The 12,619-nt window shown below is 47.9% G+C and overlaps 1 protein-coding gene across 4 annotated transcripts in view; it reads right to left on the bottom strand.

The window, feature by feature from the left end:
• LOC148651706 (serine/threonine-protein kinase N2-like) overlaps positions 1-12,619 on the bottom strand; it is a 35,193-nt gene that overhangs the window by 21,243 nt on the left and 1,331 nt on the right. Inside the window, exons 1-2 of one of the 4 annotated variants that reach the window (XM_088597679.1) lie at positions 3,830-4,212; positions 2,018-2,318 (exon numbers count right to left, since the gene is read on the bottom strand). In XM_088597679.1, coding sequence (XP_088453805.1) covers positions 2,018-2,318; positions 3,830-3,862 — 334 coding nt within the window. In that variant the 5' untranslated portion in view covers positions 3,863-4,212. Of the gene's footprint in view, positions 1-2,017; positions 2,319-3,395; positions 3,419-3,829; positions 4,213-12,619 lie in introns of those variants that run through there. The other 3 variants (XM_088597681.1, XM_088597682.1, XM_088597680.1) reach the window with 3 other exon arrangements.

The raw sequence follows: 12,619 nt of genomic DNA, 5'->3' as shown, positions 1-12,619 counted from the left end.
CTTCATGTTTTAACGGTGTGCTGTAGATACTGCGACAGGCCTCGCACAACCTGGCAACCTCCCATGAAAACAGTGACCGGCAGGGTCTCGGTGCCCTTGAGCAGGACGGCGTGTGCACGCCCCCGAAACAGAGCAGAGCTCAAGCGGCTTTATCTGTGCTTAAGGCAAAGCAACACGCTGAAAGCGCTTCCCAGCATTCTCAGTTGTGAAGAGAAAGCAGTACGTCCACAAGACAGCCCAACGTTTCCATTAACCTAAACAGTCTTCTGGAGCAAGAGGATTTCAGTGTAGTTCTAGAACAGAAGGCCAGGAAGACACGGTTTATGGAACTGGGCTTCAATTTTATATTTCCACTATTCCTTCAGCAGTATTAAGGTGTGATACACAAAGTTTGATTTCTTTGTTTTAGTAACAAGATACAGTAGCAGCACTTAAAGTACACACAAAGGTAATGATGCATTTTCCAAACCTAACGTCTGGAAATATTTCCAGAAAACAGGGAGTTATTTCAGGAGGAGAAATTAAGTCCCTTTTTTATTATTGACATTACAGCTGCCCCCGTTCAGTGTGAATACACAATGCAATGAGTGTTAATTCTCTCCCGTTCAATACAGCAGAACCCTAGTTTTCCCATATGCCTGTGCTTTAAAATACAGTACAAAAAAACAGCAAAAATGCAGTAAACCTTCGCAAGTGCAAGCAAGACGACGTGCCTGGAGGGAGAGTTCAGAGCTGTTTCTCTCCCACAACGGCCACACAGGAACTCTATCAACAAGCTGTGCCTCATGACTTAGAGCTACTTCCTGCCTTAATCCCAGTCTCGCTCTGGGAAAATTGCTGAAAATAGCTACCTTGCGCCGCATTTATATATGGCTGCAGACGGGCAGCCGTGCCGAGAACACACGCATGGCTCATTAAATAACACATGCAGAACAATCTTTGTCTGCTTTCATTAAATATAACACCTCTCTCAGTCTGGTTCTCAGTCTAGCCCTGCAGCAGAAAACATTCTGCAGTTCCCACCACACGTGTGCCTTTGGAAATTCCACACTCAAAACGCACAGGTCCGAATCTCTCCCCATCACCCGCAGAAGGCAAATGAACACGGACACCCCAAGCTGCACTACTGAACGAACAGCAATGAGGAAAGTAAGCTTGGCTAATTGACTTCAGCGCTTGGCCTGTTCCACACAGTGTCTTTTCGTTCATCCCATAAACACTCAGACTTTCTCCTATTTCTGAATACTGGTCAGGTATTCAGTTTTGCCATTACTCGTAACTCATTTTATTTGACAGATACACTGTCACCCATTTACACAGCTGGGTACTTTAGGGATCAACAGAGGCGAAGCACTTTGCTTACTGTGGCTTGAACCCACAACCATTCCGATGAAGAGAAGAGCCCTCACCACACCTCCTCCCTGCTGCCCTGCACAATTAATAAAAGCTCTCAAGCTCTCGTTAACACATCCCCTTGGAGTCTAATTAGCGTGTGGGATTTTCAGATACTGACTCTGCAATAAAAACCACAACGGCGCTTTAAGCATTAAAACTGTGATGCATCTTTTCACTTCATTGTCGTTTTAAAGGCTTACAAAAGCTAACCTCTGGCCTTCCCGAACGCTGGCCTGTGAAAAGGTAAGGAAAATAGCTCTGCAGGGTACTGGGCTGACACACGGATGCTGAAATGAGAGATGTGCCAGCTACATGCATGCTCCTCAGAGCGCCCGGGAGGTTTAAATAAAACAGAAGGAGACTGAACTGGTTATTCAGGGCTTTACAAAAGGGGTGATTCACCTGTGGCTGGTGCGTCAGCATGAGCCGAGGAGAGCTCCCGGGTGCTCCCCAGGGGACTCCAGAAATAAACCCTCCACCCTGCTTCCGACAGGACTGCTTCCAAAACCCTTCGCCCACAGGAGGAAATTGAATTATGGAGGCTCATGGGTCATGCAGCTTCTCTGTAATGCTAATGTTAAGGGCGTGTGGAGCCCCTACGGCCCAGACAGCAGTACTGTACCTAACAGTTCTTCGGGGTCTTTCACGACGATGTGGGCGTTTAGCTCCTGCAGCTCCTGGTGCAGCTCCTCCACCTTCTTGTTGGACTTCTTCAGCATGTTGTCCACATAGGCGAGGCTCTTCTTGTCCGTGGTGACCTTGCGGAGGTTCTCCGCCCCCTCTTTGATCTTCAGCTCCTTGCGGATCTCCCTCTTGATCTGGTCCTTGATCTCGTCCAGCTTCTGCTGCACCATGGTGTCAGACAGGTCCAGGTTGTGGCCCAGCCCGAGCCGCTCCGAGACGAGGTGGCTCCTGGCATCGCCCTGCAGGGGAGGAGTCAGACAGGTTAGACCGGAGGCCAGGCATTGCTGCTACAGCCAGACATGAAGGGCAACACCTCCGCTTCGCCATATTCATGCAACTTACTGACTCTTGAACACCTGCCTCCAGCCTCCTCTTGCATGCAGGGGTATTAGTGAAATGAACACATACTAAAAAAAAACCCAGGTCAGGACTATGAGATGATATACAGCAGGTGACAGTTACTAAGATTCAAACAGTTCACCACTGAGAGGCCTCGTGGCCGCTGGCACAAAATCAATATTTCCAAAATTCGTTTGGGCATTCCTCTAGGTTTAAGATCATGAAGACTGGGCAGAGTCCTTCAGCGCATGACACATGGACTATAAACTAGGAAATAAACTTTACATAAGAATAAACATGCAGTCTCCCAGGGCATCATGTGATAAACTACCAAAGCAGTATTCAGCTATGCTGCTGAGTAAGTAGAGCACAGCAAGACTCAGCATGTGACCTCAAACACACAAACTGCAGCTACAACAGCCTGCATTTCAAGACAACACTGAGAAGCCTCATTCCTGAGAGCAAGACGTTTCTCCTCTAAAACAGCACAACATGCTGTGGGTGATAAGCCGCAGGTTAAGAAGTATGCACTGCAGTTTGACAGCATTCATGACACAGGCTGACTAACCTCTAATGAAACAAGATGTGGATTCCATTAATTTTAACACGTCTGTCCTTGATTTAAAAATTTGTACTTCGTAGAATGCCATAGTTTGAGAAACTAACAAAGTACTGCCATTTAGTGTAGGCTACTTATAGCTCTGCTACTTTACTGAACCAGAATGTACTGTGAAATACTAAAATGCTAAAGAACATCTCTCAACATCCCTGAACATTGTATTATAAGGCAAAACAACACATGATGTAAACGAAAATATCAGAATCGACAGAAGACCCCAGAAGAACACACTGACAGTATCAGGGAGGACTCTATAGGAAAAGCTGATAGGGCTGCACTTTTCAAAACCAAATTCCGCTTTCCACTGGATTGTTAAAAGACGTGGATTTCAGTTAAATTCAACATACCCCTAACTCACCCTAATTCACGTACACAGAAGCCATTTACAGAGCACTTCGCTAGCAACAGGCGATCCATTATCACCCGTCACACACTGCTCTTGGCATGCAACGGCTCGGCTATCAGCAGGGAGGGGTGGACTTGTGCTGCGAAGCCCCAACAGCCTCACACAGCTGCTCTGAAGGAGCTCCACTTCTCCAAAACCTGCTCTCCTGCTGAGGCATCAATTCTCGAGCCTCTTAAATAGGAAAAAAACACAGTGGTGAACTGGAAGTTATTTTCAGTCTCATGTAAGTAAAGGGCACAACTGTTGCTGCGAAGTCTTCAAACTGTTTCTAAAACATTTTGACAAAGTTAAAAATACTTCACATTTCAGGAACCACGTCCAAACTTTCACAAGTCAGCAAAAAAAAAAGAAAGAGGAGAAAGAAAACAGGCCCAGCAGTTTCTTACCATAACTTCGGCTGCACAAATAAATCCAAGCATGTTCCTAATTCCTCTCGTCACTGTGTTCCCTCCCAGAAACACCTCAATGATCCAGGAAGAAACTGAAGGCCCCCTCCACAAACAGCCCCATACTGCACGAGAAGCAAAAATCAATATCAAACCCTCACAGCCTCTGTCCGCTTACAAACGCCCCCTCACATCAGTATAGCCGATAAGCACTTTGGAGAGGACAAATCCTGCTTATCCTAACCCTGGATGAGATCATGCTGATGCAGACAGAGACAAGTAATGTGTTTGCGTGTACAGCACTTAATCTGACTCTTGGGGAAGCAGGGCCTTAAAATAAACTCCACCAAAGACAGCAGCCGCCTGTGGAGCCTGCCTGCTGAACTGCACCACCCTCATGGCTTTGCATGCTGTGTTGGACAAAGAAGCGCGGGAGGGAACGTGTTGCGTAATGGCAGGGCCACGCCCACAGAGCAGAGCCGCCGTCAGCCCTCCTGTCTCAGCGGACCTGCCTGGACACACTGGCCAGAGGGCAGTGAGCGATCACAGCAGGCGCTCCTGGGCAAGACCAGGGGGCGGGCTGGGTGTGGCCATGCGGCGCAGCCCTCTCTCAGCACCAGGGACACAGGGGGCTCCGGGCGTCAGGCGATGCGAGCGCAGATCTCACGCGGCACCAGGGACACGATCACGACCACGTCTGTGACACCCAGCCAGAGTGAATTCAGGTCAGGGCTCAGCACTGCCTGCAGAGCCTCTTCACTAAACTCAGTGAAACAACCACTGTCAGTATTGTGTTTTGCTTTGAACTGCCAAGAACCCCAGTAATTAATGAAAGACAAAAAAAGAGCTGATGGAATTACGTAAATGGCTGAAGGCTGCATTTTCGATACTGTAAGGTCCAGGTATTACACACTTTGTAACCTTTCGGGTTACAGTGTATTCCTGTTAGTCGTGGACGCAAACAGGCGTCGCCATTTTAACTTGCGCTGTTTGTGTGCAAACTCTCTCATATGGCATGTTTCTTACAAAGACTATAGAACCTTATGAGGAAGAAGCTCATTTCTTTCATCCAAGCTGCGTGAGAAAAAAAAAAGAAACAGTTCGCGCCCTGCGATGGACTTGAGCCCCCATCAGGACGTATCCCATCCTGCCCCTGCACAGGACTGCCAAGTAGCCGAGCAGGAACAGGCTTCCCGCTGCTGAGTGGATACAGCCACACTGCGAGCTCAGACTCGGACCCTCATGAGGACCAGCAGTCAAGGCAGACAACAAGATGTGCACGAATCCAATTCACTGTCTACTGGCTCCATCACTAATCACATGAGGTAAAGAAACACACCCCTTACGAAGGTAAACCATTCACGGCGTGCAGAACACAGGTCGGACCTACACACGGCCCTTAGAAAGTCCCTGGCAGAGGCATGAGCAAGAGGAAAGACCAAAGCCAGCTGAACACGTCTCTCCCTTATTGACATACCTGCTAACGAAGGCCACTTGCTCCCAGAGAGACCGCGAGCGCTGTGCAAGGTACCGACAGGGAATGGCCTGACAGAAGCCCTGCTGCAGAATGACTCACAGGTAAAACAGAGGTCACTTTCCAGCTATAATACTTAGAGAGTGTTCACTTTGAAAAACACAATCAACTGTTTAATTCAGCTCGTTCCAGCTTCCTGCAGACTGGAACATTTTACCTAAAAGCCCACATACTGAAAGACTGTCTCGTTTTAAATCAAAACTTAATGGGAGTAGTCTCCAGATCGTAAAAAAACCCCAACACCCTCACCTCACCGGGCAGTTAGAACTCGAAAGTAAACCTTTTCAATCCCCAAAGCATTTTCCATTTGAGAACGCTTTCAAAATGACTCAACTCTGCCAGAAACACTTTTAAACTCTGACCTCGGTCCTCCCTCCTTAGAGGGAATTAGAGAGCTCTCCACTCCACCCAGCAACACTGGGGAAAGCAGACTCGCTCAGACACCAGGCACGGCCAGACGCTCTGCTGCTTTAAGGTCTCCCACCAGAGATAACAGGTGGCCGAGCCAGGGTGTCACGTGGTCACAATGTGCCACCACACGGTTTAGTCTCCCACTGCGGCGCCGCAGAGCTTCACGGTTTCCTCACAGGCCCAGTACTGCAGTACTGCCTGGAGAGGACGCCTACGAGCCGGGACCACAGTTCTGGACCTTTCCAGACGTGGAGCAGACTCCCGGCAGCACTCACGTCTCCGGGAGCAGAGCCCTCCGCAGGCCGAAGAGATCGCCCCCCCCCCTGCCTGGGGTTAGCCTCCGCTTTGAGCTTCCACTGCTTCTCACTCGGGGCCCCAGCAGACCCCCGAGCCCCTCCCCGCCGGCCCCACGCAGCACGCCATACGGACCGCCCCACGGACAGGGGAACACGGAGAGGAGGAACCCAGCCTGCCCGGCGGCCCCCTGGGCTGCACACAGCTCATCTCCACAGCAGCCCCCCCGGCCCTGACCCAACAGCAGCCCCCCCCGCCCTGACCCAACAGCAGCCCGCCAGCTCCGACCCAACAGCAGCCCCCCCGGCCCTGACCCAACGGCATCCCGCCAGCTCCGACCCAACAGCAGCCCTCCAGCTCCGACCCAACGGCAGCCCGCCAGCTCCGACCCGCGACACCAGCTCTCTCTCAGCCAGGGACACGGCCGGGAGGCGAGCCCACGCTGCAGCGGGGGGGAGGGAAAAACTTCTACAGCGCAACAACAATGCCGGAAGAGATCTGCATGAGGAACAAACTTCAGCACCAGCACAGAGCTGCTGTAATCTTCATTTCTGCTTGAACACCGTCCAACGGCTGGACTGTGCCCTCTTGCTCTGAATAACTGCAAACCCTCATGTCATTGTACGGCGCCTGTTCCCTGCAAGCCAGCCCGGCCTTCAGCTACACAGACGTGAGGCACGAGCTCTTGCCCGTGCTGCGGTGGAGAGCAGGGTCACCTGTGGGAATAACTTAGTTTCTATTTGAAAAGCAGTTTCTAAAAATTGTTTTTTAAAAAAACTGAATCCCCAGCAAAGTCTGCTGACTTACACTGTTTTGAAAGCAAAATGTGTTCCTGCTCTATGAGGGTGCAGGCAAAGTCACTCAGACAGAGTCAAATAAATCCAGGCACTGGAATCGTAGGGCACAGAGAGTGATATGCATGTCAGCCCAATTAAATACAATTTTTCAACATGTTGTCTTGAAGAAAACAGATTTCAGACTGACGTGTTCAGAGTGCCTTGTTATGGAAGGTTATCGGTCATTAAAAAAAGCATTTAAACAAAGCAGTAAAAGAGAAATGCAAATAGTTCAGTAGTGGAGTTCATGGAGGTCTTGAGTATAAAAAAAACCATGCAACACACTCTAGGTAAGAAGAGGGTTATTAAACTGAATGCAGAACAAGATTTTCTATCTTTATGGTAAAAACTCCCCGAAGAGCACTTGCGGCCGAAGGCTCAATCTGGCGACTTTCAGAGTCCACTCGGAGCCCCACGCTGGTTTATCCTAGATCAGTCCTAATATGGGCATGTAAACATGTAATCCTCTGTAGCCGGATAACAGTCACAGGAAGAAGGATATGCAGTTTTTGCTTTTGCTGTTCCTTAGCATGCAGTCTATAACATTCCCATGTGACAGAGCTGTTAACCTACTGTTAGAAATGTCTCCTGCTAACCAAGAAAAAAACACGGTAAATCCTCTAAAACAATTCAATCCTACAGTTTGGTGCGCAAACAATTAAAGTCACCGAGCTGCGGCAGGACTGAAAATGCCTTGAGACACATCATCTAAACCCTCAGTCTACAATATGACTGAAACCTGCTTTTCTTTCATAAACTCAACCCACTTCCTAACCCTGTAACCCCCTCTCCAACGTCACACATGATTGACGAGCTTGAAGCCCATCCCCGGCCAGAGAGCCCTGCCCCACAGAGGAGACCTGCTCAACCTGCTCTCTGATACTTGCGAAACGAACTACCTGTAATGAGCCAAGGTGTCCTGCTGACTGCATCCCTCCTGAAGGGATCAGTTTCCTTTCACAGCTTCACTCCTTGCGCATTACAATTAAGTCTAGGTACCTGTCTGTAATCTGAGATCACAAGCTTTGCAAACCAGCCCCCCCAGAAACCAACCCACAAACTCCAGAGCCTGTTGAGGGCTTAGTTTTCAGAACTTACAAGACACACCCTAAGAGTCTGAAGAAAGCTGCAGCCGGTGCATGTTACAGGGTGTTATGGACAAAAGGGAAGGATATCCGTAACCTGACTGAACACCACAATGTAATCCCTTAGAAATTCCCCGAGACTGAACTATCATCAGAAATAAGTAAACAACACAGAGAAGAGCTGCCCAATGGTCTTCTGGGCTTTACGTTTCAGGAGAAGATGGCAAGAAAGTACCTTCTAGCAATAGGAACTGAACTGGTTACTCTTTTGCAACCTAGGAATCAAGCCTAGGGGCTTGTAAGATGGAGATTGGCATGGCGCTGGCTGGTACAATCACAGCTGTGCACTACCTCTGCTCCCCGTGAAACAAACCAATTTTACAACTTAGTCTTTGCTAAAAATATACATCAACAAGCAACTGACACACAAAACAGCCTCTACTTTCACAGCCACCCATCCCATTCTAAATACACTTTTACATCTATATGAAATGGACTAGGATACAAAAAATAAATACTAATTCAAGGGTTCCCCCATCATGTTTTGGACACCCCCACACCAGCTGGTACTTGTTCCAAATAAGCTCTCGAGATTCAACCCTTAACCAACACACTGCTTGACTCAAACCTTTGCAAGCTGTTCTATTCAGAAGTTGGGCCATGAAAAACATAACACTTCAAAGTCAACCCCCTGCACATTGAGGAACTATTGCAGAGGTCAAATTCATCCTATAATTAGGTCTTCTCAGCTAATATCATCAGGAGCAGGGCTGAGAACCCTTCGCTGACCAAAACACCACGAGGACATTTTCAGAGCTATAGTGAGCCTTAGAAAAATGAGCAACCCACACGGAGTGGCATTTGGGGTGCCACTCAGGGGGTCCCGGAGATTCTAAACCTTATGACCAGTAAGATAAGCTGCTGCCCCACAGTCCTGCTCACAGTGATAACTGTAATGTTTTTACATGAATGATAAGACAGCCTGATCCTGGAACTGCAGGGAAACAGTCTGTGGAGTCTGTCTATGGAGTCTCCAAGAAACTCCATAGCAGCTTTTTTCCAAGGGCTGTCAGGCTCCTCAACACCCTGGTACCAATTGCACCTACTCCACATCTGGAAATGTAGCTCTTTTTTGCCTAATGTCAGGCACACTGTCTGATGTATTCTTTACACAATCCTGTAAAGTAAATTGCATTATGTGCCCCGTACCCTGTAGAATGTCTATAGCATTGTCTTGTCAGTGCCTTGTCTGTAGTGCAGTTCACACCGTAGACCTGGAGAACGATATCTCGCTCCTCTGTATACTTGTATATGGCTGGAATGACAAACTTGAACTGTGGATCAATCTGGCTGCGTCCTCCAGCACTTGACAAGAAGCAAGAAAGCAAAACTTTTTCAAAGTGCAGCTTTGTTCCGAAAAAATATTTTTTGTAAATAGCAACGTAGAAAAAGGCAAAAAAAACTTCCCCTTGCTTATTAGCAACTTTGGAGTATACCTCTAATGAGAAAACTGCCATGGTATTGTAGCATTACTGTTTCTTCATCAAATTACTGCACGCTAACTTGTTGTCATTTCCAAACTGTCAAAGTTGTCTGTGATCACTTACAAAGCAGACTGCACTCAAACTTCGTCAATATACTAAAAACTTCAATCCTCCATGATTACACTGCATAATTTTCTTTCCTTGCTGCAAGTGATAACTATCTGACAGAAACCGGACACACCACACACACTGGCAGCTGGAACATCAGTGAACCAGAACTTCAAACAGCCCATCCGAAATCAGTGGAAGACGAGGAGCCAGGCGGCCCTGAAGTGTTTACACCCCAGACCCAGGGCAGGAAGGGAAGCTGTGGTGATTTATACACAAGATGCTCCCTTTCTGCCCTGTATCTGCCCGGTGTGTCTGTAAACACCCTGACTTCCACGTCACATCCCGGCGGGTTCGACACACAAAACCAAATCACAACAACAATGCTAAAGTGACTCCTAACCACTTTTAACGGTCTGATAAACATGCGTATGCTGCTTTGTTTTATTTTCACCTACATTCTACATGGGTCAAGGGATGGAATGGACAGTAAAGGTCACAGCATCACAGCGATCCACACAACACGACAAGAAAAGACTCCGGACAGTCGTTTTCATCAAGGCATCCAATCAGAAGCAGCAACAACACAGGTCTGATGTGCCAGCTAGCAAAGGGATTAGGGTGTCCAGCAATTAAAAAGAGGTGAAGAGACTGCTGTGCATCTCCGCCTAATGAAAACAGCTCCTCAAAGAGACACTTTAGTCTAGTACACTGCAATTCCACTCCACACAGAATAATGAGCTGCCGAAGGCCACGATTTTTAGTAGCTCATAGATAGCAGGATCAATATAAGAATTAAGGTGCTGGTTGTTATGCAGTAGTGCTCTGATGTGAATCAGATAGGCCACTTTAATTATAGAGTACCACCGGTCACACTGATCCCCTCTTCAATTGTCCTGACTGGGAGAAAAAGTCAGGAGTGGCTGAAGACTGCCACTCCACACAAGAGGAAAGTGCACCGACACCAACATGTTCTCTACCTAACTCAGATATTGGCAAACTGCTTTTGTAGGATTATAAACCAAGAAACCAGGCTCTTTAAGACGTCTTCACAAGAAACCACTGAAAACAAAGAAAAAAACAAATGCTGTACAGGTGAAAAGAACAGAGGACACCCTGGAACATGTAGCCTGAAGAAGAGAAGCAGCCAAACCGCCAGTCTGCACAATCTTCTCTTTTGATGGAGAGAAAAAGCATCACTAAAACTCTGCGCAATACTGTAATTGTCAGAGCACTGGTACTGCCGATTCAGAGCCCCAGCACTGTGCTCTAGACAGCGCAGAACAACTCACAGGCTCTGAAACATACGTCACAGCCAGCCTAATTCCACACCGCCGTCTGCAAAAGAGAAGCTTTCTATTTACACACACCAGCTCACTCACAGACCATTCAAGAGAAAAGCTAATGAACTGTAAACCAATGACCAGCAGCTAAGGCAGAAAAAAGAGAAACTTTTCACATTCTGACTGTTGAAGTCAGACAGGCAGGCTGCAGCGTGGAAACACTTATTTAATTCCTCCAACAAGACAGCTTTAATAAAACTGGATCTGTGCAGTGGATGCCGGGGTGCATGACCATAAAACCTTTGAGCACTTTCTCAAAATTAAGCACGGATTAAAAGCAGTGCATAAAGCTCAATGATTTAACATGCCAAGACTTTCCCTCCCCTCCTCACAGTGAGCGAATGTTTTTAATAGACTGAGTTAACATGGTTTCTGATATGATCTAGGCGTGATTGTTCCATCAACAGGCACTTTGTCCCTGGCGGTCCTCTGGTGTGCTTAAGCCACTACAGCCTGCATGAGAGGGAAGAGCGCTGCTTGAACCGGTGTACCGTAGGGGAATAGTTTGGACCCGAAGAGCCGCTTGCCCAAACCCTCATCTTCCCAATGCCTCTCGGAGAACAGGGCTCTGGGACCCTTTGAAACTCCAAATGGCTCCATCCCACAAGACCCGGGTACTTTAGTGACACAACTAAACTGGTGCATAAATGTACATTTCAGCAACAGCACAGCCATCTTGTAAAAACACTCCCCTCCTCTACTCCACCACCGCCAGCACAGGCCAGTTTCCTTCAAGCAGCAGGTGCTGCAGACCAGTTCACACAGCAGCCGAGACGTCGGCTTCCAGGAGGAGCAGGGAGACGTGACCCGAGGGTGCACGCGTGGAAGAGCTTTCACAGAAGGGGCTGCGGGAGTGTGGACCAAGCTGCTGTGGCTGTGGAAAAGTGATATCCGGGGTTCTTCCAAGAAACAACTAGATAAGACCCTTGGATCCACTGGCTAAAGGGCGAGATGACCTCCACAGGTCACAGACGAGATGGAGGCCGTCCATAAATGACGCCAGTGCGGACTGTGGCAGCCACCTGCCCACACCCCGAAGATGTTTTACTGTGCCCCTCTTTCTCCTTCAAGAAGTGGGTTCTTTAAAATTTGAATTATGCGCTGTAGGTTCTTAACTTCGATCCCTTGGGCCGGACGCTCTCTGAATGAGAAAAGACTTTGAAGACCAGCGATCAGACAGATCATTAAACATCACCTACAAACCCGAAACAAGCAACTTTAGTTCTGGCACTGCTGATTGCGCTACCCCTCCGTCACGCCCTCGGGGCACACAGCAGATTTCTTTTGATAAGTCTTCGCTTTATTTTAATAGGAGCGTCAGATAAAACAGTGCAAAACGATTGCTACAGATCCAAACCCCAAAACACAGCGACATGAGAAACGTTTCAGCTGCTGCAATTAGTGCATCATTACTGTTTCTCTGCTGAGCTGAATCGGAGATCAGATAGTTTTGTTCTACATTCAGCAAACTAAGTTTCCTCCTTCCTTTGATCCAAAACCCTGACTCACTTGGCTAATAACGCAGAAGCCGTTACCGAGATCTCTAATTTCCGCAGAATGGGGTCTAATAACATCACAAACCTCTCAAGCGGACATACTCACATCAGAGATATAGTCTGTGAAACACGGCAGAACACATAAAAGGAAGGCGCTGTCGTACACAGAAACCTATAATTTAATTTTATATTTTGCACA

This window comes from Lepisosteus platostomus, chromosome 11 (genome assembly GCF_059453375.1).
Source record: "Lepisosteus platostomus isolate fLepPlt1 chromosome 11, fLepPlt1.hap1, whole genome shotgun sequence".
Classification (NCBI taxonomy): domain Eukaryota; kingdom Metazoa; phylum Chordata; class Actinopteri; order Semionotiformes; family Lepisosteidae; genus Lepisosteus; species Lepisosteus platostomus.
The sequence above is the reverse complement of the archived record's forward strand: the minus strand, read 5'-3'. Positions and strand labels throughout refer to the sequence as shown.